At 56.0% G+C, this 26728-nt stretch overlaps 2 protein-coding genes across 2 annotated transcripts in view; one reads left to right on the forward strand and one right to left on the reverse strand.

The window, feature by feature from the left end:
• Positions 1 to 2099: 2099 nt before the first annotated feature.
• The window catches only part of LOC133885380 (non-classical arabinogalactan protein 31-like), a 37583-nt gene continuing 12954 nt past the window's right edge, over positions 2100 to 26728 (forward strand). The window contains exon 1 of the mRNA XM_062325091.1: positions 2100 to 2110. The gene's annotated coding sequence lies outside the window, so the exon portion shown is untranslated. The remainder of the gene's footprint in view (positions 2111 to 26728) is intronic.
• On the reverse strand, positions 20755 to 22342 carry LOC133885579 (receptor like protein 29-like). The gene has a single exon (XM_062325308.1). It carries the CDS (start codon positions 22269 to 22271, stop codon positions 20916 to 20918), a length of 1356 nt encoding a protein of 451 aa, XP_062181292.1. The 5' UTR covers positions 22272 to 22342; the 3' UTR covers positions 20755 to 20915.

The following is a 26728-nucleotide window of genomic DNA, read 5'->3' on the forward strand; positions in this document are numbered from 1 at the left end:
GCAGGTCCGCAAGCTCCTCGACGCCGGATTCATCCGAGAAGTCCTCCACCCCGACTGGCTAGCAAACCCAGTCATCGTCCCGAAGGCCAACGGCAAGCTTCGCATGTGCGTGGACTACACCGACCTTAACAAGGCTTGTCCTAAAGATCCCTTCCCCTTACCTCGCATTGATCAAATCGTAGATTCAACTGCGGGATGTGATCTTTTGTGCTTCCTAGATGCAAACTCTGGGTATCACCAGATTCGCATGGCCGTAGGGGACGAGGAAAAAACTGCTTTTACTACCCCGGTGGGGACTTATTGCTACATGTCAATGCCTTTCGGCCTGCGCAACGCTGGATCATCCTTCCAGCGCGTCATTCGTATCACTCTTAACTCGCAGGTTGGCCGCAACGTCGAGGCCTACATCGACGATCTCGTGGTCAAAACCCGAGACCGCGCCACCCTGCTCGAGGACCTTGCCGAGACTTTCAATAGTCTCCGCTCTACCCGCCTCAAGCTCAACCCGGAGAAATGTGTCTTCGGGGTGCCGGCGGGCAAGCTCCTTGGTTTCTTGGTCTCTGGCCGAGGGATCGAGGTCAATCCAGAGAAGATCCGGGCCATCGAGCAGATGCGACCCCCGGTTCGACTCAAGGAAGTCCAGCGCCTCGCCGGCTGCATGGCCGCCCTCGGGCGCTTCATCTCCAAGCTCGGGGAACGAGGGCTCCCCCTCTTCAAGCTTCTGAAGAAATCCGGTCATTTTGACTGGACGCCGGAGGCCGAGCAGGCCTTCCGCGACTTAAAGAAGTACCTTACTTCGCCACCCGTGTTGGTGGCTCCCTCTCAAGGTGAGCCCCTGCTGCTTTACGTTTCAGCCACTCCTCAGGTTGTGAGCGTAGTATTGGTGGTGGAGCGAGACGAGTGTTCAGGGCCGGGTGCTGGGTCCCAGCTCCCAGAGGCCCCCGACCACTCACCTGTCCTCGTGGCTCCCCCGGAGCGAGGGGTCGAGCCCGAGCACACTGCTCTTCCCAGCCAAGGAATCGAGCTCGAATGCCCGGCCAACCCCGACCATACCGCCGACCCTGGGGGCTGTGGCAGCCCCCCGGGTGGGGCCACCATCCGGGCCCGCCGGGTACAGCGACCGGTGTACTTCGTCAGCGAGGTCCTCCGGGAGGCCAAGACAAGGTATCCCCAAGCTCAGAAGCTGCTCTATGCCGTGCTCATCGCCTCCCGGAAGCTGCGCCACTACTTCCAGGCGCACAAGGTCTCGGTGGTTACCACTTATCCACTGGGACCCATTCTCCGGAACCGGGAAGGCACCGGGCGCGTTGTCAAATGGGCAGTAGAGCTGGCGGAGTTCGACCTACACTTTGTCAGTCGCCAGGCAATTAAAAGCCAGGCACTCTCCGACTTCTTGGCAGAGTGGACGCCCGTCCCCTGCGTCGTCCCAGAAGAGGTTTCTGCCTATCCCGGGCACGACGCGCCCGGGTACTAGGTCATGCACTTCGACGGCTCCCTCTCGCTGAAAGGCGCAGGGGCCGGAGTGGTTCTCACCTCCCCAACGGGTGAAGAGCTCCGGTACGTCGTACAGTTGCAATTCCGCGCATCCAACAACATGGCGGAGTATGAAGGTCTCATCGCCGGCCTCCGAGCTGCGGTGGGGCTCGGGATTCGTCGCCTCCTGGTCAAAGGGGACTCCCAACTGGTCGTCAACCAGGTGTCCAAGGAGTACCAGTGCACGGATCCTCAAATGGCGGCGTACGTGGCTGCAGTCAGAAAGCTCGAGAGACGCTTCGACGGCCTCGAATTGCGGCATATCTCTCGCCGCGACAATGCTCCGGCCGACGAGCTCTCTCGCCTGGCCTCATCACGTGCGCGCGTCCCTGCCGGAGTCTTTGAAGAAAGACTCGCACGGCCTTCCGTCCTGCCTGCCGAACAGGATGAAGGGGAAACCTCGAACTCAATTCAGGGGACCCCGGCGGTGCCCTCAGTGGGAAGCCCCGTCAGGGCGCCGCCGTCCGACGAGTGCGCTGTGCTCGCCGAATGTTCTCAAGATGCCTCGTGGATGTCTGACATCCGAGGGTACTTGAAAGAAAAGTTCCTACCCGAGGATGAGGCGTCTGCCGAAAGGGTTGCTCGGCAGTCCAAACGCTATGCCATTGTGGATGGGGATCTCTACCGACGTAGCGCAGGAGGTATCCTCCTGAAATGCATCTCTCGGGCAGAAGGCGGCGATCTTCTCGCTGAGGTCCACGAGGGCGAGTGCGGTGGCCATTCATCGTTCCGCACGCTGGTCGGGAAAGCCTTCCGGCAAGGTTTCTACTGGCCTACAGCTCTCCAGGATGCTTCCGAGCTGGTTCGGCGCTGCAGGGCATGCCAGTTCCATGCAAAGCAGATTCACCAGCCAGCTCAGGCTCTCCATACCATTCCCCTGTCATGGCCTTTCGCGGTCTGGGGTTTGGACATTCTGGGTCCATTCCCCCGAGCAGTCGGAGGCTATGCATACCTATATGTCGCTATCGACAAATTCACCAAGTGGCCGGAGGCGGTCCCAGTCATCAAGGTGACCAAAAACACGGCGCTCCAGTTTATCCGCGGCATCACTAGCCGCTTTGGCGTCCCGAACCGAATCATCACCGACAACGGCACCCAGTTCACAAGTGCCTTGTTCGGCGACTATTGCGAAGATCTCGGCATCAAGCTCTGCTTCGCTTCCGTCGCTCATCCTCGGAGTAACGGGCAGGTTGAGCGCGCCAACGCGGAGATACTGAAGGGCCTCAAAACCCGGACCTATAACGTGCTCGCTAAGCACGGGAAGGGATGGGTGGACGAGCTGCCAGCCGTGCTATGGGCCAATCGGACTACGCCAAGCCGCGCTACCGGGGAAACTCCTTTCTTCCTCGTCTACGGCGCCGAAGCAGTCCTCCCCTCCGAGCTCACTCTGGGCTCCCCTCGAGTGCATGCATACTCTGAGGGTGAGCAGGAGCATCAAAGGCGCGACGACGTAGACTACCTGGAGGAGCGCCGGCGGCGTGCTGCTGTCCGGGCGGCTCGGTACCAGCAGAGTCTGCGGCGTTATCATCTGCGCCATGTCCGGGCCCGGTCTCTCGAGGTGGGGGACCTAGTTCTCCGACGCATCCAGTCGCGCGAAGGAATGAATAAGTTGTCCCCTGTGTGGGAAGGTCCCTTCACCGTGATCGCGGTCCCCCGGGCAGGTTCTTTCAGGTTGGCGACGGAGGAAGGACAGCCACTCCTGAATCCGTGGAACATCGAGCATCTTCGACGCTTCTACCCGTAGATGGTCGTGCTCGCGGTTCAGGTTAGTAAGGCCGGGGGCTTCTCCCCGCCCGAGCAGTCTGAAGGCTTCGCCCCATGGGGTAAGTCGATGTCACCCAACCTTGTAAATATTGCACATTAAGTTTTTCAATAAGCAATCGCTATATCAAAATACTTTTTCTGGATTCCGTATGTTTAATATGTCTGGTGAGGAGCTCGGTTGTGCGAGAAAAAGTTCGCTCTCTCTTTTTTCCCGCTGACAAAAGAATCCCGATCGGTATGCATGCGAGCAGTCGCCGCTGACCTACGTCCGGCATGGTAGGCTGTGGTGTTCGGTGTCGTGGCAGGCTCCCGGGCACTACCAAGTTTCGGGGTGCTCTGGGTAATCCAATCGCTCGAGCTGCTCGAGTAGTCCGGAGCTCGGGCCCTCGGGGCGGGCTGTCGGTGCTCGGTCTGGTCTGTCATACCCGGACGCCACCGAACCATAGGACCTCTAGGTTATGCCTCTGTCCGCTCTTGTTCGCCGGCTTGGGTATTCGAGAGGTCTCGGGTCAAAAACGAGAGCAGTCTATAGCAAGTACCGCACAAACAGAGCGCACCAGACAAAGAAATTCTATATTCTCTCTCAAGTCACAGGCTGGCAATCACAAGCAGTTCGGCCGCGAGGGCTTCAATGCCCCGGTCTCTGGTCGGCCCCAAGGGTCTTCGGGTGGTCCTACCACTTAGGCTTGGGTGGTCGAGGCCACCCGACCCTAGGAGCCTCGTATGCCTCTGGGCCCTCGGGCCCTCCGTTGAAAGAATCAAGTCCCCGGGCCCCCGAGCTCGGAAGCACACCCCTCCTGGATCGGTTGGCCGGAAGGCCGACAGCTGTCCGGTGAGTGGTTATATTCAGACAAGTCTGCTTTCAGTAAATTTATGTTCCCGAGTCATTCTCGGGGGCTCTCGCGCTTTAATCTGTTCGGCGAGGTGGTCTCCTTGCACGCAAAAACCCTGCCGCGTGTCTACTTTTTCCCAGAACGACATAGCGGTTTGTAGAAAGGAGTATCGTGTTTGCGATAATGTCTGACCGAAGCCCTTCGTGGTCGTCGTGGTGTTCGGTCTGCTTTTATGGACCCCGAGCACTACCGAGTCCTCGGGTACCCTGGGTAATCCTATCGCTCGAGCTACTCGGGTAGTCCGGAGCTCAGGTCTCGGGGGCAGGCTGTCAGTGCTCGGTCCGGCCCGTTTCAAGCCCGGGCACCACCGGACCGCGAGGACTCTTGGTCACATTCTCGCCCACACACGTCTCCCTTCTACTAACTGAGTGGTCGCAAAGTGAAAAAGTGTTCATTAGGCACGGCGTGTTCCGAGCAGGATCGATCTATCTCCCGGGCAAGGGAGTCTGTGTCTTCGTTTCTTAACCTAGGCAGTGCGGACTCGCGAGAGCTTGAGGGCTGGCTGCGCCAACGCCAGCGACCGGAACAACTTCATTTCTCGGGGATGGGAAGGTCGGGAACGGCCCGACTGAGTACTCCCCGGGACTTCCAGGCAGAGCACCAGAAGAAACATCAACACACAGAGAAATTGGAGTTGCGAGCCTAAGGAAAAGCTGCCATTATATTCACAAGACATATACAAGACGTTTTCTAAGGGTTCACTCCTAATATTCACTCCTACATCTACAACAAAAGAAAAGAGGGCACAGAAGGCCTAGTCGGCGGCAGAGGCGTCGGCTGAATCCTCCGAGTCGTCCCCGGGGGCTGGCGGCGGCGGCACCTCTCGCCTGAAGCCGGCCGCCACCACGGAGGCGGTACTCCTAACCGCTGCCCGGGCGGCCTCCTCCTCAGCCTCGACTACTCCCTCCCGCGCCGGCTCCAATGGGAAGTTCGGGTCCCTGCTTCGGTAGCAGGCCAGGACGTGCTCGGCCACGGCACGTGCCAAGCCACGTCCCTCCCGGGCGGCAAGTTCCTGAACTGCCCAGGGCAGGGTCTCGAGGCGCTCGCAGACCTGCTGCAGCCCCAACACTTGTCGCGCGGGGCCGTCGCCCTTCTTGTCGTCGACAAGCCGTCCGAGACCACCCTTCTCCACGGCCCGTCGCATCCGCCGGAGGATGTCCTCCAGCATATGCTCAAGGTTGACCCGCGAGACAAAGGCGGTCTCGAGCTTCTCCTTGGTGGCCCGCAGCTGTGCCTCGAGTCCCTGGTCCCTGGCCGGACCAGATGAACCGCCAGCTGCGGCGGGGACGGCAGCCTGCTTCGCCTTGGCCACCATCTCGGACAAGGCGCGCTCACGGGCGGCCAGTTCCGCCTCGTGCTTCGCATTCTCTTCCGCCCTGGTAGCCGCGGCGGCCGCCGCAGCAGCAGCTTCGCCCTCTCGGCGACTCAGTTCGCCTTCTCGGCGACTCAGCTCATTCTCCCGCCGGGCTAGCACTTCCTCCTGCTGGACCACCGAATCCTCCCGGGCACCGAGTTCAGACGCCGACAGCTCGTTGTCTACTTCCCGGATGGAGACTTCCTCTTCCCAGCGCTTGATTTCTTCTCTGATCTTCCGGAGTTCGTCTTCCCAGCGCTGGAGGTCGGCGCGCGTCTTCTCGGCCGCGCCCTCCCGGCGGGTCAGCTCGGCTTGCCGCTCCTCCGCAGCCTGCTCCCGGGCTGCGACTGCCACCTCCCTCTCCTGCGCCTGCCCCATCCTGGCAAGGGCCTCGGCAGCTTGCTGCCTCGACGCCTCGGCCAAGCGGGCGGCGTCTTCTCGTTCCCGCGCGGCTTCTGCCCGCGCGGTCTTCAGAGTTTCTCGTTCCCGCGCGGCTTCCGCGCGGATGTCTTCTAGGAGCTTCTGCTCCCGTGCGGCTGCCGCACGGGCCTCCTCCTGGGCGCCCGCCAGCTGCGCCTTCTCCAGTGCCAGGCGGGAGCGCTCGGCCTCGAGCTCCCCCTCCTTGGCGTTCACCACTGCGCCCAGCCGCCCAACCGCTACTTGAACGCCTTCAATGGCGGCCAGGAAAAGATCGGCGGGCTGACCGGGCACCGGTGGGGCCCAGGCTTCTCCGCAGAGTGCCTCCAGGGGGGCCGAGCTCTCCGCAGGGCCTTGCACCGCCATCCGCCCCGGGCTCTGCCTGCCCGGGGTAGGCTCCGCCGGAGCCAAGGTCTCGGACGGCGGCCGCGTTCCCGCATCGGCCGCCCTGTCCACCGGCCCCGGCAGAACATCCGCCTCCACCGTTATCCGCCCCGGGCTCTCCGCGCCCGGGGTAGGTTCCGCCGGCACCCTTCTTTCGGCTGCCACCTCCGCCTCTCTCCCAGGGGCCGCCACGTCGATTGGCACCTCCGCCGATCCTATGCCGGCCTCCGCCGTCGCAGCAGGCAGGCTCGGCTCTGGCTCCGGCGCCTGCTCTCTCTCCGTCACAGCAGCGCCTGCAGCTGGCCTGCGAGAGACAAGTAAAAGTTGTCAAAACTTAGTTCGGGCCGAAAATGCCCATGGAAAAGCAAGAAAGAAGACTCACCGATACCGCCATTTGGCCGCTGGGAGCCTGATGTCCGGGTCCGGTGCCGCCGGTCCGGACTCCTCCCGCCGCCTCTTCCGCTGGGGGCTCGGCTGAGCCACTACGCGGGCCACGGGCGCCGTCGTGCGAGCCTCGGGTGCCGCCGGACGGGTCTCGGTCTCCGCCGTGCAGGTCGCAAGCGTCGATGATGGCCCCATCCGCACCAGGCGCGGCTCCAGCACCGGAAATGCCGCCGCTGCCGTCGGTGACGGCGGAGAATCCGGCACTAGGATCAAGGCCCGGGGTCGCTTTCCCCGGTCTCCCGGCGCCAACTCTTCAACAACTTCAGTGGCACCCTCCTCTCCGGCACGGCGGCCGCTGCTTGCGGCGGCCCCGTCGCCAGCCCGCGCCGAACTACCAGCGACCTCCTCGCCAAGAAGTTCCTCCAGGCCGGGGAGGTCGGAGGCCTCAGGACTCCGGCTTCGTGGCCGATCCACGGGCCCCTGGGCATCGAACTCCGGCAGCCCCGCCATGATGGCCACGTGGTTGAGATTGGCGCAGAGCGCCATCTCCGGCCACGGGAGCTCCGCCCGGCTCATGTCCTCCGTCCCGGTGATCACTCGGGTCATCCCCCGCAGCTCCGCCTGCCCCAAATCCCAGCTCGCGCCAATCTGGGTCCTGGTGATGTCCTCCGGCCCGGTGTAGAACCAGCTTGGTCGGGCCCGCTCTCGCAAGGGTGCCAACCGACGACGCAGAAAGTCCACAACCACCATGACGGAGGTCAGCCCGGACTCGCGTAGCTCCAAGATGCGCTCCAGCACCGGCTTCAGCCTCGCGTCTTCTGGCGGCGGCGCCTCCCACGTCGATCGCCGAGGTTCCGCCGCCCTCTCTGGCAATTCGAGGCGCTCGTGGGGGTCGATGTCGACGAAGAACCAGTCCCGCCGCCACTCCTCCCACTTGCTGCGCAGCACCTGGGGAATGTAATGATCCCCCAGGCCTTCCCGGAGCCGAAGGTTGCAGCACCCCGCGACGTCCGCCGTGGAGTGCCCCCTCTTCTTCCCCACCGGCCGGAGAACGAAGAAATGGCGAAGCAGCGTCGCCGACGGCATCACCCCCACGAACATTTCGCAGAGATGCGCGAAGACCGCCAACGCCACGACGGAATTAGGGCTTAGGTGCGCCATTTGTATGCCGTACGTCTCCAAAACTTGCAGAAAGAAGGCGGAGAACGGCGGCACTAGCCCCGCCGCCACGAAAAAGGTGAAGAGAACGGTCCGCCCAGGGACGGTCGTCGCCGGCGTCAGAGTCGCCGGCCTCACCACCACGGCACCTTCCTGACCCTCCGGTACCAACAGCTTCCTAATCTTATCCGCCGCCTCCTCGTTCCTCAGACGAGACTCCGGCAAGATGCTGTCCGAAGTCCTATCCCGGCGTCCTCCTCCAACCCTCGTCATCTCAATAGGGTGGAAGGTGTTTTTTGGTGGAGAAGAGAGAGAAGGGAGAATGCTCCAGTCGCCTGGGATTTTCCTGAGGGCCTCGGAGCACCAAGAAGGCAGGAGCGCAAGTGCAAGAGAGCGTAAAAAGGGGAAACGGACCGATCCGTTCCCCCTTTTATATCTCAAAATTCGAAAACTGCCGCCCCAGACGGTTCGCTCGGCGAAGCGTCGCCTCGATCGACGCAACTGTCAGACGAATCTCCCGCCGCTCGCGCGATGTCAGCGGTTGCCAGGCGTATTTTCCTCGATCTGCGCGGCGACCGCGCGTGCCGCCCGTATGGTTATCATACCCTTCGGAAGTTGTGTGGACACGCGTCCACTCATTTTCCCGTTGGAACGTACTTAAGGTCTAGGTCCGCAAGGGCCACCTCTCGAAAGCTTGCCACATGGCGTCCGCGCTAGCCTTGGCCTCGGTCGCGACGAAGGGCCCATTCGCAGTCTCCGTCCCATCGGCTACCAACGGGCCCGGGGGCTACTGTCGGTGTATTCAGAACCAGGGGTCCCTAAGTCCCGAGGCCAGGCCGGCTATCCACCACATGTCACCACCCTGCGAGGTAAGAAAAAGCTAAATCCCGGGAGAAGGTGCTCGGGGCCGCCGCCTCTGGTTCCCGAGCACCCTAGTTCCCCGATGATCTGCAGGGTCCAAATACTAAGACCAAAGTGCTCAGGAGAGAGTGCTCGGGGCTGCACGTGGCAGCCCCCGAGGACTCGGTGCCCCGAAGGTCCCACCGCAGTACTCGGGAGAGAGTGCTCGGGGCTGCACGTGGCAGCCCCCGAGGACTCGGTGCCCCGAAGGTCCCACCGCAGTACTCGGGAGAGAGTGCTCGGGGCTGCACGTGGCAGCCCCCGAGGACTCGGTGCCCCGAAGGTCCTACCGCAGTACTCGGGAGAGAGTGCTCGGGGCTGCACGTGGCAGCCCCCGAGGACTCGGTGCCCCGAAGGTCCCACCGCAGTACTCGGGAGAGAGTGCTCGGGGCTGCACGTGGCAGCCCCCGAGGACCCGGTGCCCCGAAGGTCCCACCGCAGTACTCGGGAGAGAGTGCTCGGGGCTGCACGTGGCAGCCCCCGAGGACCCGGTGCCCCGAAGGTCCCACCGCAGTGCTCGGGAGAGAGTGCTCGGGGCTGCACGTGGCAGCCCCCGAGGACTCGGTGCCCCGAAGGTTCGCGCAAGATCATTCAACGACCCGAAGGGTCCCGTCGTCAGGGTGTCATCCAGTCAAAGGCCCAATGCCGCATTTAATAGGCACGCGCGGTCTGACATCCTGACATCCTGACATCCTCAGCTGCCCACGCCCCAGTGTCAGACCCTGCCATGCACTAGCAGGGGGCCGTGGGTCCATTAAATGCACGGGTCTCGTCCCGTTTCATCCAGGTGCCTCGGGATAACGTTGCCAGAATCGAAGCACTCCGCCTGCCACCCTGCCTTGGCAGAAGAACAAGACAGGGTGGGCGCACTGGGCACCTCTGAGGCTGACCGGTGGGCCCCTTTTAGGGCGCCCCGAGGCTTCCGCAGCGGCTGGTGGTCGAATGCGCGCCGCATTTTTCCACCGCCCCTGTCACTTCGCCAAAATGAAATGATTACGCCTTTCTCCGTGGCACCTTGGCATTCGCGTCCCCTCTTTCCCATTCAGGATATGTTGGGGTCGGCGCGCCTATAAAAGGAAAGGATGGAGAACACTAAAAGCGAGGAGAAAAAGGCCTTCGACCACCAGACGACCAACAATCTCCGACGAACCAGGCCAAAGATAGATCGACAGACACTCGAACCAGCTCAAGTTAAGCTAGAACATAAGAGCCTCAAGCTCTTTGTAAACAGCTCTCCCCTTAGAACCAGATACCTCCTTGAAGAACTCCCTTCAAGGATAAATATAGTGTTCATACAGGAGTAGGGTGTTACGCCTCCGTGCGGCCCGAACCTGTCTAAAACCCGGCGTACCCACTTTTTCTTGCATTAGGGTGATCGTCTCCCGCCGGCCATCACATTTATTTCCGTTCCCGCTTATTTCCCAAACAAGTTTTTCCAGGATCATCCCCCCGGCCGAATCTCTAAAAAGGGGTCTCTCGGGATCCCTGCGACAGGAGTTCACTCTCCGACAGCTGCCCAACGCTCCACGTGCGCAGTCGCTGCTGCGTTCCATCAGCAGCCTCTATCCACGTGCGCGGTTTTTCCCGCTCAAGGGGATCGAGGCGCTGGGCCCAGTAGGGCCGCCGCCGCTGCTGATGCACTTTCCGACCCCCAGCAAAAGGTCGGAACCCCGGCCGCCAGGTCCGCTTCTGGACCACGCTGGGTGCCATCCCGGCGCAGGCTCACATTCGGCGAGGCCGGCCCGGGCAGCGCGCTACTTGCAGAGCATGCTCTCCTCAGGCACCCGCCCGTTCAGGCCACGCCGAATACTCCGGAAGGCCGGTGGAACAAGATGTCGTCGCTTTGGTTGGCACTGCTCGCCGCCAGGTGCAGGCCGGGAGTCCTCGCACCACCTCTCAGCGTGGTGCCGCCAGAGCCGGCTCCTCAACGGGCAATGCCCGCCCGGGCCGAGGGGCCTCCAGGCGGAGTGTCGTCCCCCTGGCCGTGTCCGAGACCCGGGACCTCCGCTTGCGCCTTGACGAGCGGAGGGGCCACGAAGACGCCCGAGTTACTCTCGAGCGCCAGCGGGAAACCCGGCAGGAGGTTGGGGCAGAGGACCAGGCTTCCTCCCTCCCGGCCCAAGGCCACCGGGAATCCCCGGCTCGCCGCATACTCTGAGGGTGAGCAGGAGCAGCAAAGGCGCGACGACGTGGATTACCTGGAAGAGCGCCGGCGGCGTGCCGCTGTCCAGACGGCTCGGTACCAGCAGAGTCTGCGGCGTTATCATCTGCGCCATGTCCGGGCCCGGTCTCTTGAGGTGGGGGACCTAGTTCTCCGACGCGTTCAGTCGCGCGAAGGAATGAATAAGCTGTCCCCTGTGTGGGAAGGTCCCTTCACCGTGATCGCGGTCCCGCGGGCAGGTTCTTTCAGGTTAGCGACGGAGGAAGTACAGCCACTCCTGAATCCGTGGAACATCGAGCATCTCCGACGCTTCTACCCATAGATGGTCGTGTTCGCGGTTCAGGTCAGCAAGGCCGGGGGCTTCTTCCCGCCCAAGCAGTCCAAGGACTCCGCCCCTTGGGTAAGTCGCTGTCGCCCAACCTTGTAAATATTGTACATTCAGTATTTCAAATAAGCAATCGCTATGTCAAAATATTTTTTTTCTGGATTCCGTACGTTTAATCTGTCTGGTGAGGTGCTCGGTTGTACGAGAAAAAGTTCGCTCTCTCATTTTCCCCGCTGATAAAAGAATCCCAATCGGTATGCATGCGAGCAGTCGCCGCTGACTTACGTCCGTCATGGTAGGCTGTGGTATTCGGTGTCGTGGCAGGCTCCCGGGCACTACCGAGTTTCGGGGTGCTCTATGTAATCCCATCACTTGAGCTGCTCGAGTAGTCCGGAGCTCGGGCCCCCGGAGCGGGCTGTCGGTGCTCGGTCTGGTCTGTCATACCCGGGCGCCACCGAACCATAGGACCTCTGGGTTATGCCTCTGTCCGCTCTTGTCCTCCGGTTTGGGTATTCAAGAGGTCTCGGGTCGAAAACGAGAGCAGTCTATAGCAAGTACCGCACTAACAGAGCGCACCAGACAAAGAAATTCTATATTCTCTCTTAAGTCACAGGCTGGCAATCACGAGCAGTTCGATCACGAGGGCTTCAATGCCCCGGTCTCTGGCCGGCCCCAAGGGTCCTCGGGTGGTCTTACCACTTAGGCGTGGGTGGTCGAGATCACCCAACCCCGGGAGCCTCGTACGCCTCTGGGCACTCGGGCGCTCCGCTGAAAGAACCAAGTCCCCGGGCACCTAAGCTCGGAGGCACACCCCTCATGGATCGGTTGGTCGAAGGGCCGACAGCTGTCCGGTGAGTAGTCACATTCAGACAAGTCTGTTTTCAGTAAATTTATGTTCCCGAGTCATTCTCGGGGGCTCTCGCGCTTTAATCTGTTCGGCGAGGTGGTCTCCTCGCACGCAAAACCCTGCCGCGTGTCTACTCTTTCCCAGAACGACAGAGCGGTTTGTAGAAAGGAGTACCGTGCGTACGGTAATGTCTGACCGAAGCCCTTCGTGGTGGTCGTGGTGTTCGGTCCGCTTTTAAGGACCCCGAGCACCACCGAGTCCTCGGGTGCCCTGGGTAATCCTATTGCTCGAGCTGCTCGAGTAGTCCGGAGCTCAGGCCTCGGGGGCGGGCTGTCAGTGCTCGGTCCGGCCCGTTTTTAAGCCCGGGCACCACCGGACCACGAGGACTCTTGGTCGCATTCTCGCCCGCACGTGTCTCCCGTCTACTAACTGAGTGGTCGCAAAGTGAAAAAGTGTTCACCGGGCACGGCGTGTTTCGTGCTGGATCGATCTATCTCCCGGGCAAGGAAGTCTGTGTCTTTGTATCTTAACTTAGACAATGCGGACTCGCGAGAGCTCGAGGGCCGATTACGCCAGCAACAACGATCGGGACAACTTCGTTCTCGGGGATGGGAAGGTCGGGAACGGCCCGACTGAGTACTCCCCGGGACTTCCAGGCAAAACATCAGAAGAAATATCAAACACTCAAAGAAATTGGAGTTGCGAGCCCAAGAAAAAGCTGCCATTATATTCACAAGGCATATACAAGGCATTTTCTAAGGGTTCACTCCTATATTTACATTCATCAAGACGACAAAAAAAGAAAAAAGCTACAAAAGATCTAGTCGGCGGCGGAGGCGTCGGCTGAATCCTGTGAGTCGTCCCTGGGGGCTGGTGGCGGCGGCACCTCTCGCCTGAAGCCGGCCGCCACCACGGCAGCGGTACTCCGGACCGCTACCCGAGCGGCCTCTCCCTCAGCCTCGACCACTCCCTCCTGCGCCGGCTCCAGCGGGAAGTTCGGGTCCCTGCTTCGGTAGCAGGCCAGGACGTGCTCGGCCACTGCATGTGCCAAGCCACGTCCCTCCCGGGCGGCAAGTTCCTAGACCACCCAAGGCAGGGTCTCAAGGCGCTCGCAGACCTGCTGAAGCCCCAACACTTGTCGTGCGGGGCTGTCACTCTTCTGATCTTCTACGAGCCGCCCAAGACCACCCTTCTCTACGGCCCGCCGCATCCGCCGGAGTATGTCTTCCAGCATATGGTGCAGGTTGACCCGCGAGACAAAAGCGGTCTCGATCTTCTCTTTGGCGGCCCGCAGCTGCGTCTCAAGTCCCTGGTCCCCGGCCTGCTTCGCCTTGGCCACCATCTCGGATAAGGCGCGTTCACGGGCGGTCAGTTCTGCCTCGTGCTTCGCGTTCTCCTCCGCCCTGGTAGCCGTGGCCGCTGCCGCCGCAGCAGCCTCGCCCTCTCGACGGCTCAGTTCGTCTTCTCGACGACTCAGCTCGCCCTCCCGCCGGGCCAGCACCTCCTCCTGCTGGGCCACCGAATCCTCCCGAGCACCAAGATTCGACGCCGACAACTCATTATCCACCTCCCGAAGGGAGACGTCCTCCTCCCAGCGGCGGATCTCTTCCCTGATGTTCCGGAGGTCATCTTCCCAGCGCTGGAGGTCGGCGCGCGTCTTCTCGGCCGCGCCCTCCCGGCGGGTCAGCTCGGCTTGCCGCTCCTCCGCCGCCTGCTCCCGAGCTGCGACAGCCAAATCCTTCTCCTGCGCCTGCCCCATCCTGGCAAGGGCCTCGGCAGCTTGCTGCTTCGACGCCTCAGCCAGGCGGGCGGCGTCTTCTCGTTCCCACGCGGCTTCTGGTTCCCGAGCATCCAAGTTCCCCGATGACCCGCAGAGTCCAAGTACCGGGAGGGAAGTACTCGGAAGGGTCCTCGCCTACCCCTGAGTACTGTAATCCTCCGATGATACAAGTGAGTGCTCGGGGCTGCACGTGGCAGCCCCCGAGGACTCGGTTCCCCGAAGGTCTCACCGAAGTGCTCGGGAGAGAGTGCTCGGGGCTGCACGTGGCAGCCCCCGAGGACTCGGTTCCCCGAAGGTCTCACCGAAGTGCTCGGGAGAGAGTGCTCGGGGCTGCACGTGGCAGCCCCCGAGGACTCGGTTCCCCCAAGGTCTCACCGAAGTGCTCGGTAGAGAATGCTCGGGGCTGCACGTGGCAGCCCCCGAGGACTCGGTTCCCCGAAGGTCTCACCGAAGTGCTCGGGAGAGAGTGCTCGGGGCTGCACGTGGCAGCCCCCGAGGACTCGGTTCCCCGAAGGTCTCACCGAAGTGCTCGGGAGATAGTGCTCGGGGCTGCACGTGGCAGCCCCCGAGGACTCGGTTCCCCGAAGGTCTCACCGAGGTGCTCGGGAGGGAGTGCTCGGGGCTGCACGTGGTAGCCCCCGAGGACTCGGTTCCCCGAAGGTCTCACCGAAGTGCTCGGAAGGGAGTGCTCGGGGCTGCACATGGCAGCCCCCGAGGACTCGGTTCCCCGAAGGTTCGCGCAAGATCGTCCGACGACCCGAAGGGTCCCGTCGTCGGGGTGTCAGCCAGTCAAAGGCCCAATGCCGCATTTAATAGGCACGCGCGCCCTGACATCCTGACATTCTCAGCTGCCCACGCCCTAGTGTCAGGCCCTGCCATATTCTGACAGAGGGGGCGTGGGACCATTAAATGAACGGGTCCCGTCCCGTTTCACCCAAGTGCCTCGGGATAGCGTTGCCAAAATCGAAGCGCTCTGCCTGCCACCCTGCCCCGGCAGAAGAACAAGACAGGGTGGGCGCACCGGGCACCTCTGTGGCTGCCCGGTGGGTCCTCCTAATAGCTCCGAAGAATATCTGCAGTGACGAATGGTCGAATGCACGCCGCATTTTTCCACCGCCTCTGTCACTTCGCCAAGACGGAATGATGACGCCTTTCTCCGTGGCGCCTTGGCACTCGCGCCCCCTCTTTCTCATTCAGGATAAGTCGAGGTCGGCACGCCTATAAAAGAAAATGATGTAGAACACATAAAGAGAGACCGAAAAAAGGGTGAGACAAGAGAAACCCCCCGGAAGCTCGGATAAAAAGACGAAGAACATCGCAAACAAGCTCGAGCCAAGCTAGAACACGAGAGTCTCAAGCTCTCTGTAAACGGTCCACCCCTGTAACCAGATACATCCTTGAAGAATTCCCTTCAAGAAAAGATATAGCACTCACACAGGAGTAGGGTGTTACGCCTCCGTACGGCCCGAACCTGTCTAAACCCCGGTGCACCCATATTTCTTGCACTAGGACGATCGTCTCCCACCACCAGCTACTGCATTTATTTCCGCTCCCATCTATTTCCCAGACAAGCTTGTTCAGGATCATCCCCCGGCCGAATCTTTAAGAAAGGGGTCTCTCGGGATCCCTGCGACAGGAGTTCATCCTCCGACAGTGATCATACTTTTCGATTATTTTATATAATGTATAAATATTCTAATTTCTTATACGTTGTTCCGATGGATGTCATCTTTATCATCTTACTGTTTTTACAAATTTTAAAGCAGAAAAATGACACGTATAACTGATGTGTGCACACCCTGGAGTAGAGTTACATTTTCTGAGATGAGGTTTCTTTTCTTGGGCCTCCACCACCGCCGCGCCATGCAGGGTGTCGCCTTTTAGACGAAGTGGTGGTAGAACGGACGAACGGTAGGGACGCACGGTGCGCTCGGCTCGATCCAACTTCGCGTCCCGTACTGCGTTGGTGAAGGAGTAGTGCTGCGACTGTCGTGCCACGAACTGCCCGTGGCAGATTGTTCATTTGTTCTGGAGACGTCACGGGCTCTCGTACGCTAGTGTCAAAGGCAAGACCGCAGGAGTGAAGGACATGGATGGCGTGCGTTGGGTGCGTGCATGGATGCTTCGTTTTTGTGCTTCTTCTCCGTGAAAGTGGCTGGTTCTCGTGTGGCTGAAAGTGGCTGAGAGAGGATGTACTTTGGATTTTATGTCGCAGACTTCAGGGCAAGTTGAAACTGTAAGAGTTTACAGAGTTGAATTTTTTTAACAAAAATATGATAGTGTAGAACATGTTATTATCTATCATCTTATGTTTGAGGTCAAACAATCTCATGTTGTTGTTTAAGCTCAAAAATTTATGAAAGGTTAATGATAACATGCTCTGTACTATCATATTTTTGTTAATTTTTTATAACTTATAATATAATATTTTTATTGGTTAATTATATAAACTAATTTATGTAACAGTTACACATTAGAATTTCTGATAATGCGTCACCTCACCAATTTGGTACCCGGCTACTTTAAAAATGGCTAGATCTACAGTATCCAGCCGGCAGCTGTCCTGGATGGTCGGGAGAGATCATACCGCGAAATAGCATTTTTCTTACTTTTCTTGTGCATATCACTTCGACGGCTTTCAGGTTTTTCTCCTATTCTTTACACGCGCATCTAATTTGCGCCATGACCCTAGCGTGCAGCTGTCTGAATGCCTAGCCAGTAGGCTAGTACACTTACCTTGTCAGTATCTTATCCTTTCAAATTTCTTATCAACAGTTCGTGTCGAGTCCGGATGAACAAACACATCAATGATTGTACATCAAAGTCATTTCATACCTCGAGGTTAATCTTCTTTCTTCTTTTGTTTCGTTTTCTACTTTTCTGCACCTCCTCCGGATGGAGCTTTTTATATTGGTAGTAAATGTTGCTACTGTGTCTCATACTGCAGTACCATTCTACAGTCGCGGACGAGCATAGAGCTCGGTGACAACATTATTGGATGGAACGGAATGATTTAAGTCTCCGTTTCGCACCCCTAGATCTCGACGCTAGGCAATAATGATTAATGTTGCAGTATAGAGAGACAGCACGCCAAGAGGTCACGTAATATCGTAGGAGGGGAATGGAATAGTAGTTGGCTGTGTTAAGGTTTGCTAAGGAAGATCCCCTTGTGGAGAGAAGAGGAAGTATGTGAAACTAGATTGAACTGCTAAAATTTTAATCATGTCACAGAAAATAATAATAGGCAAAAGTTGGTCGAATGCTCCCACGATAAAACCATCGAAGCCCTTTCAACAAGCATCTATTTTTTTTTTTAATATATCACCTATACGGTTGGAGCAACCAAGTAATTAGTGGGTAATATAAAGTGTAACAAGAAGCGCATCGCCTCCTATTGACGATGCCACCAATAACAAAACTAGAAACTAGGGAGCTAGATCTTGCACGATATAAGCATGGATTAATTTGAACACTCCATCAAACACATCCTTTGTTATTTCCAATTTTCACTTTAATTAGGAACTCCAAACATCACTCAGGTAAAATATTGAGGGGATTTCAATAAACCTTTCTCGTCGTTAGGTATGTGTCTAAAATCACGCACCTTTGTCTCCACATTGACGGCAAATTTGTTCAGTGTTTATGCTCGTCGTGCCTATTGCATCACACCATAAGGGAAAGGCCAAGACACGCAAGTTAGTTTGAGATGGTGAGTTTGGCGTCGTCACTACACCACAACACACATTTAAAGGGCAAATGTCTGCCAGCAAAAAGAAAATTAGGTAACTAACTGTTTGTCGATGGACCAAGAAATTACGAAGGCCAAATTGTTTGTCGGTAAAACCTAGTATCGAGGCGGGCACATGTCCAACGGAAAGAGATATTTGTCGGCAAAGACATTTGCGGACAACTGACTTCCCTACAACGCACCTTGGTAAAACGTTTGTGTGTTTTCAAAAACACAGTTTGTCCTGAAGGACATTTTCCTCGACACATCGAGTGCTGCCGGCTCCCGAAGTAAGACGTGGTGTAGTGCGAGCCGCCAGAGACAATGTGGGGGTGAGGGATGAGCGACAGGGGTGGGCCCACTCACGAACATGGTGTACATATATACACTTAAACTTTTCTACCAGAAATTGTTTATGACATGTTCAATTTTTCTACCAGAAATTGTTTATGACATGTTCAATAGATGTGTGGTAACGTAGTTCACGACAGTCTAACGCCATCTCGCCAAGACCTAATGGGTGTTGATGCGGACATAACTCACGACCCACGTGGTTAAGCATAGCGGCCCAAACGTCCTCTAAGGTAAGTGACGACCATATGTATGAGTGTGTCCGTTCCATAGAGGCTAAGGCCGATTGCATGACTGTGTGACGACTGCATGTGTGAGAGCCTATGACCTGACGATCTGACTCGCACTGACCCATCAACCGTGAGATGGAGGGTGACAACAGCGACCGCTTGGGCTCGAGCTAGGAGAGGTGCCACTACCTCAAAATAGATTATTATAGATAGATTTTAAAATCTATCATAGACAGTTATATGTTCCAACTCTACAAAATTGTATACGATATCGATCATATTACAGAGATACGCATAGATGGATTTCATGTAAAACTGTATGTGAGTAATAAAAGTCACATACTGATTTTCTAAAAAATTATTTGTGAGTAGTCAGAGTTACAGATGTTTTGTGTTGAAATCTGTCTATACAAAATGTCACATGCGAATGTTTTTGGAAAACTGTCTGCTTGACCCTTTCCCCCTAAGAAGCCATTTTACTCTCATGATATAGCATACATACTTTATGATCTATAAATTAAACAACGTCACAAATATTATTTATATATCATATATTGACACATTATTCAAAACATCTATCATATATTGTTCAAAACTACAACATAGCCATTTGCATAACACATAGCTTAAGAAAATCAACACATTACACATTGTTTAGAACATATAAACCTAGCTAGCTATACACAATCTCTAGTTATACATATTTTTCTTCCAAAGAGATGAGATGCTTGCCATCATAGATGTCATCTTCCAGAAGGACGAGATGGTTGATATCATTGAAGACGTCGTCTTTCAGAAAGACGAGATGATTGGTATCATTGGTCGTCGCTATCTTCCAGAAGGACGAAATAATTGACATCATCTCAACCGTCTATACTTCAGCATAATATTAACCCAAACATCAGAAAGACGAGATGATTGGTATCATTGGTCACCGCCATCTTTCAGAAGGACAAAATAATTGACATCATCTCAACCGTCTATACTTCAGCATAATATATACTTCAACATAATATTAACCTAAATATTAGCATAATATCAACCCAAACATCATCTTCAATTACCATCCCAATGTCATCTGGATCAGACTCAATCTTGACTAACTAGATCATGTGCCAGAAGCAAATTGCATTGCTACCAAACTGTCAGCCATTGTTAAGCAAGAAATGCATGTTCAAACCGGTCTTGCCGTTCAAAAAATGTCTATATTGTGACGAACAATAATAGAGAAAATTTCATAGGCAAGAACATAACGTAGAATGCATTTCGCAACAACAACAGAGTCCGCTGAGGGTCTCTTTACAACAACTAAGAACACAAAGTCTACACGACCAAAATTGACGCCAAGCATCCGTACCGTGAAAGCAGACATAGAGATAACTCTATCCTGCTAGCGTCTAATAGCAGTGAAGAGGGATATTGCAAATCTGCTATGGAAACACCATATTATTCTTAGTTTCACATATCGAAGCAAACCCTAATCAATACAGGAAAGGTTATTGCAGAACGGGCTCTCAGATGACAACAAGTAGAGTGAGGAAGATGAACGCTTCTAGTCACTTTATATCGAGTAAGCAAGGGCAGACGAGCGGTTGTGTGTGGGGAAGCTAAAGTGTTAGAGGAGACGAGTGTGTTATGTATAGAAGCTAAAAAAGTCAAAGGAGATGAGGGGACAAATTTAAAATAGTATCCGAGTCTTCCTTACTATCTATCAGAATGGCACAGACGTATCTTACAAGAAATCGTCTATAACAATATCACATATAAGTTTTTCTAATCGTTGGTCACGTTTGTACGAGGGTAACAAACGAATTTATTAAAATCGTCTGTGAGTTTAGACACACTCATGATCTTATTATAAACACGTCTATCTTAATAATCGTGTGAGGATATTTTATCACAAACGAATTAAAAAACTGTCTGTAATACCTTGTTTGCTTTCACTGATTATTTAGTAGTGCGCGGTGATGGCACAGACACGAGCCCAACAGGTATGTAAACTCGTTAAAAATCGTAGACCCGCCACCGAGGAGCCGGAGAGAGGCAAAGGATTGGATGGAAGCTGGCGGTGTCTTCAAACTTGTCAGGATGCAGCACAAGGTTCGCGTCACATTTTGTCGAGCTTGCTGGTTGGTACCACAAGAGAGATCTTAGCCACAGTAATTTTCGATCGAATAGAGTACAAATTTGGTCAAAATTCCCGTTCCTTTTTATCATTTTCCCCTTGGGAGGTGGAAATCCTGCACTCTTGATGAGTGGGGCGCATAAAGAGGGACGGAGAACTGAAGACCGACCGATGCGAAGTTCAGTTAGTTTCATGAATAAACTCAGCTACGCACATAGTCACGGACAGAGTGGCAAAAGGAAGAGAGAGAGAGAATGGTTAAGGCACGCCCTTCGGCCCTTGGTTCTTTCGTTGACCGCTGGGGCCCAAGACCATCTTTGCAAGTGAAATGAATGAAGTGATGCGACAAAACCCAAGTGTCTGCCCAGCATGAAGATCAGCATACCACTCTCGACTCTCGAGTCCTAACTCTTCAGTCTCCACTTGGAATTCTTGTCACGAGACTCAACTAACATTGCTCACACAATCAGCATCAAAAGTTACAGCAACACAATTACGTACACAGATCAACCAATGCAACTATGCAAGTCCATGCGCAAACAATTGCATGCACGCACGCTTGACACTTGACAGAATCAGAGTTCAGAGCAAGAGGCAGCACAGCGCTACAGAGGCCGGCCTGAGCAGCAGCCGAGGCCAGAGACCCCTCGTTACCTCACCCTTGATCAATCGACGCACCGAGCTCTCCGCGGCGGCGGATCTAACGCAGACGCGGTCGGGGCAGACGCCGACGCCCACGTCAGGCACGACGGCCCGGTCGGTGACGCACAGCCCAGGGTTGCCGCTCAGGTCGAGGTTCCGCCCGAGCTGCCTCAGGAAGGCGCCGTCGAATGGCACGACGCCGTCCAGCCCGTTCTTGCTCAGGTTCAGGTGGTACATGCGCTTGAGCCGGCTCAGCCCCGCCGGGATCCTCCCGGTGAGGTTGTTGTTCTCCAGCGACAGCGTCGTCAGGCTCGACAGCAGGCTGAACGTCTCCGGTATCGAGCCCGAACAGCCGGAGTTGGCCAGCCGGAGCTCCTGGAGCCGCGCCATGTTGCCCAGCTCGGACGGCAACGGGACGCCCATCGGATTGTTCTCCATGATAAGATACTGGAGGTCGCGGAGGCCGGAGAAGCCGGTGGGGAGGCGACCACGCAGCCCGTTGTTGCTTAACGCCAAGAATGTGAGAGACTTCAGGCGGGTGAAGGTGCCCGGCACCCCACCGGTGAGGTTGTTCGAGCTCAGGTCCAGCTTCTGCAGTTGGGTGAGCTCGCAAAGCCGGCTAGGGATGGGGCCAGAGAACGAGTTATAGCTGAGGTCGAGGCCGACCAAGCCTCGTAGGTCGCCGAGCCGGCTCGGGATAGGCCCGGTGAGCGAGTTGTAGCTGAGGTCGAGGTGCACCAGGTTCTTGAGCTCGCCGATGCCCTGCGGGACCTCACCGCGGATTAGCGCGTTCTGGGAGACGGTGAGCACCTGGAGCGAACTGAGGCTGGCCAGCTGCGGCGGCAGCGTGCCGGACAGCGACGGGTTGGAGTGAATGCTGAACTGCTGCAGGCGGGAAGCCGAGAGGTTGGACGCCGGCGGCAGGGTGAATGCCGTGGTAGCGTCCGGGTTCTTGAAGCAGTCGACGATGAACAGGGCCCGGAGGTGCGGCAGCGCGAACGCGCCGAGCGGGAAGGTGGCCGTGTCTTTGCACGTCGGGTTGGGCAGCACGCCGAAGTCGAGCCGCGCGACGTGCATCCTCGTCGCGCCGCCGGACTGCGCCGGCTTGCACTCGAGCCCCGGCCACGGCGAGCTGCACGGGTCGGCGCCGGCGGCCGAGCGCCAGTCGCGGTCGGAGGACACGGCCTCCATGACGCGGAGCAGCGTCTCCGTCTCAGCGGCGTCCATGGCCGCGGCGGCCAGGGAGGAGAAGAGGAGGCACAGGAGGACGGGGAGCGAGGAGGAGGCTGGCGCCATGATGGCCGCCCGCCTCTGTGCTGTGCCGTGCCGTGCCCCGCGCGCGCGCGCGTGTGGCTCTGTTGACTGCTGCAGCGGGACTGCGGGGTGGTGGCGGTCTCGGGTTTCGCTTTTGGGGGCCATCGATGGTTTTAGAGCGAGGGAGGGAGCGCGATGAGGCAGCGTTTACGTCGAATGCGGGTGGTGGGGGCTACAGCCTACAGAGCATCTGATGTGACGAGACTGGGGCCTACCTGCCCGTACAGAAGGAGAGGACACGGTGCGTGCGTGCGTGCGTGCGTGTGTTGGGGAATCACTGTTGCAAGTAATTGAGCTTGCTGCTAGCGCCGAGGAACACCCACATGTTCTGTTTTCTTTCCTTCTCAGAAAGGTGCATTTATTTTGGATTTGTTGACTGAATACAGCGAGCCTTGCAAAATCTCAAACACTCTGAACTTGCAAACATTGGTCCTTTGTCATCATGTCGCATTGAACATTTTTTAAATAGTGGTAGGAGCGCTGCCATCCATTAAAGAACATATACTTTTATATTAACAGAACAACGTAGAACAAAAACGGTAGGAAAGAATGACTGAAAATAAAACAATAAGAATGGCTACCAACAAGAAAAAAATAACATCGGAGGAATAACATATACGATATCATAGCAGGCTTAGAGATTTAATGTTTTTAACTTAAATAGGTTGGTCCTTTGTCACAATCTTAACACTCCGAAGATTTGCCAAACAGCTCCAATGACGGTAAGTGTCGGAGGGTGAACTCCTGTCGGAGGGTGAACTCCTGTCGCAGGGATTCTGGGAGACCCCTTTTTAGAGATTCGGTCGGGGGTGATCCTGAATATGTTCGCTGAGAAATAAATAGGTATGAATGCGATGGCCGGCGGTGCGGGGTGATCCAATGCGGAAATGAGTAAATGCACTGGTGTTTAGACAGGTTCGGGCCGCACGTGGGCGTAACACCTACTCCTATATGGATACTATAAATGCCCTGAGAAAGTCCCTCAAGGATGTTGCTGGTTACAAGAATGTTGGTCTATCTCAGAGCCTAGGGCTCTTTATTCTTCGACCTGTCTCGTGTTGTTCACTTCTCAGTCGTTGTTTCTTTGGTGCTGTGTTCTCTTCTTTCTCTTTTGGCCTCTTCTTTCCTTTCTCCTTCTTTTTTTTCTTCTCTTTTTCCTTCTTTTGTGCCGCCGGCTGCTTTAAATACCCGCCGGCAGCAGCGTGCCCCAAACGGAAGGGGGAGCACGAGTTCCGAGACACCATAAATGGAAGGGGTATCATCATTTCCGCTACGCGAAGTGACCGGGGGTGAAAAATGCGTCCCACGCCCGGTCATCCGTCACCATAAATGCACTGGCAACGGGCGTCGTGGAGAGGGCCCACCGGGCAGCTGCAGAGCGACTCGACGTGCTCGCCCTGTCTTGTTCCCCTGCCACAGCAGCGCGGTAGACGGAACGCCTCGGCCCTTACGACGTTATCCCGAGACGGACCGGATGGCACGGGATGGGACCCGTGCAATTAATAACCCCACGCCTCTCTGCCAGAACGTGGCAGGAATTGACGCTGAGCGCGGCGGGAGCAGTTGGAGGTAACAGGTCACACACGCTCTTTAAATGCGGCCTCAGGCCTTAGACTGGCTGACACCTCATCGGTGGGCCCCCTTAGGGGCCACTGCCAGGGGGCTTTCTGGGTCGTCGGGGAACCGAATGCTCGGGGTACTGTTCACCTCCTCGAGAATGCTCTTTCTTGTCCTCGAGGAACCGAGTGCTCGGGGGGTACTGTTCACCTCCTCGAGCACTCTCTCCCGGGTACACTTGTACGAATCCTCGGGGAACCGAGTGCTCGGGGGCTGCTGCTCGCAGCCCCGAGCACTCTCTCCCGGAACTTCCTTCGGTGGGTCCTCGGGATACTTGGGTGCCCAGGGGGCCACCGCTAGTGGCCCTGGGCACGTTTCTCCCAGTATTTAGCTCTCCTGATCGTCGGAGGACTGGGGTGCTCGGAGGGGAGGTCACCGTACACCTTCCCGAGCACTTTCTTCCCTGTACTTAGATTTCGTGGATCATCGGGGAACTGGGGTATTCGGGGGCCACCGACTGTGGCCCCGAGCGCCCTCTCTCGGGACTCGATCTTTCTCACCTTGCGGGAAAGACTCCGCGGGATGGCGTCATGTGGCGGATTGCTGGCCTGGCCTCGGGGTTCGGAGTTTTGTGAGCACTCAGTATTTGCACTGATCTCTCTCTCGTACCAGGCACGGTGTTTGATCTTGTGGTCTCTTGCACTGCAGCTTGCATAGTTCAGAGCCTCTATAAGACCATCCTGGGGGAGTCTCTTTGTAGATAAGAATTCACGAAAGTATTTTCGTTCTGTTCAGCGTTCTAACGGTTTTATTTCGCGATTTACATCGTGACAAGATTCTCAAAGGCATTCCCTTTTAGACTAGATTGTCTCTACTTTTCTTTACAAATCTCTTTAAAAAAACAGTTGAAAATAAAAGAATAAGAAAGGAAAGCGAATCCAGAGGAGAATAAAATAAAGTGAATATGCTAGTACCATATGGCTCGTGTGGTTTGCTTTTGACCTTTTTGTCGTATTTGGGACAGAGCAGGGCGCACGGCAAGCATCCTACATTGACATGAACTGTGCCACTGCCACCTGAGTTGTTCAAAGTCCAAGCCACTGTGGTTACGGGTTAAGACACCACGCCTCTTGTTTGATCGTGCATGTGGGGAGCAAAAGCTAAGGTTGTAGCCTTGTGGGATGTTAACCCTGCCTGTCCTGGGTACTTTCTCTCGGAATGGCTCAAATGGACCCAAGAGGGTTCCTTCTCTGTAGGTGATCGACTCCACACACCTTTGGATTTGGAGCCCAGTGGGTGAGTGAAGTTGAACATTCCTCAAGCAGCTGCAGTGCTGACAACTATACTTTGCAGGTGAGTGTTAGATCACTCGATTTCCAGTAAATGAGGCTTATGGTTTGCATTTTTGGAGGCTGGAGGAGCTTCCTCCAAGTAATACAGTTTGGTAAGGTTTGCTGAGCTGAAGAGAAGTTAATGAATTTGCCCTGCGATTCTGCATTGCACTGCAAAAGGAAGGCTAGATACTCGCATCAGTGATGGAGTGAAGAGATACATACCTGGAGGAGTAAATGTACATGTAGAATGATGTAGACAGCAGCAGCTGAAACAGTATGAAGTTTCCAAAAGAAAATTTACCTGCAGGGGAGCCTCTCTTCCAAAGGCCCAGTAGTGGCACTAACCTTACCAGAGAGACAGAGACCAACGAGTCTTGCAAAGACAGATCAGTGCACATACGGATCTAATCTCCACAGGGAAGGCGCACAGTGCGGGTCACCATAGGTGCATTGCTCCGCCATGTTCAGTCGATCAGACCAAGTGCGAGCTCGTGTGAGCGCGGGAGGAGCAAGCAGGGAGGGGGGGGGGGCATAATGGCATCATCATGCATGCATGGATCCAAGTACTCGATCAGGTAGCGACACCTCCCAGGTGATGTGACGAAAGATGCCTGACAACCCCCTCCAATATTGGGCATGGGGGTGGAGAGGGCGGGGTAAAAGTTGATCGGAAAGCAGAGGCGCAGAGATGACCGATCATCTCACGCCCAGGGCTCAGGCTCCTCGCAAAGGCAAACGCCATGTGCGCCCGGACACGGCGCCATGGGCTTCTAGCAAGGCAGCATCGCCACCAGCAAATCACTTGCCCCACTCTGATCTTTTCTTCAGGAAACAAATACGGATACCCACTCTGATGTGAAGTAAGGCACGCTGCGACTATAAGATCACAGCTTGGTTACTGCGGCAGATGCCACGGCATAGCACCGCTCTCTCCGCTGCCTCCACGTCCCATGCCCTGAATGGCTCAAATGGACTGCAGTGGTGATCTGAATCCTGAGAATGTTTGTGCATCTTGCTCCATTCGCTACTGAATCAGGGACTGCTGCGCTCCAAGTAGTATCAGTATGGCGTGCCTGTGACTTAGGAGAAGAACCAGGCGAGCTCTCAGCTTTTACACGAAAGGCCTGCAGTGAATAGCCATGCATCAGAACTGGACCACGTAAGAACGGTAAGATAAATATTCGATGCAGTGACAGATAAGGCAAACCTCCAGTTAGCAGCAAAGGTGAACCAGCAGCACATATATACCAACAATGATGAAGACAGACCGAAAGCGAACAGTCTACTGTCTACATATACATGTACGTTACATTTGGTCGTATCTGCTGAACCCCACTGTATGAAATACAAATTGCTTGAACAAACATTTCGGATGGGGAAAAAAAGTGAACATGTGAAACAGTCTCAGGGCGAAAGGAAGTTTCACTAGAATAGAATGTGAAGGGAGCTGCATCAGGAAATAAAACAAGAGTGATAACTCAATAGCTAAAACTGTAGCAAAATAAGATGCTGAGTCTACTGTAGACATAATAGTTCATTTGCAAAACT

Source organism: Phragmites australis, chromosome 11 (genome assembly GCF_958298935.1).
Source record: "Phragmites australis chromosome 11, lpPhrAust1.1, whole genome shotgun sequence".
NCBI classification, from domain to species: Eukaryota; Viridiplantae; Streptophyta; class Magnoliopsida; order Poales; family Poaceae; genus Phragmites; species Phragmites australis.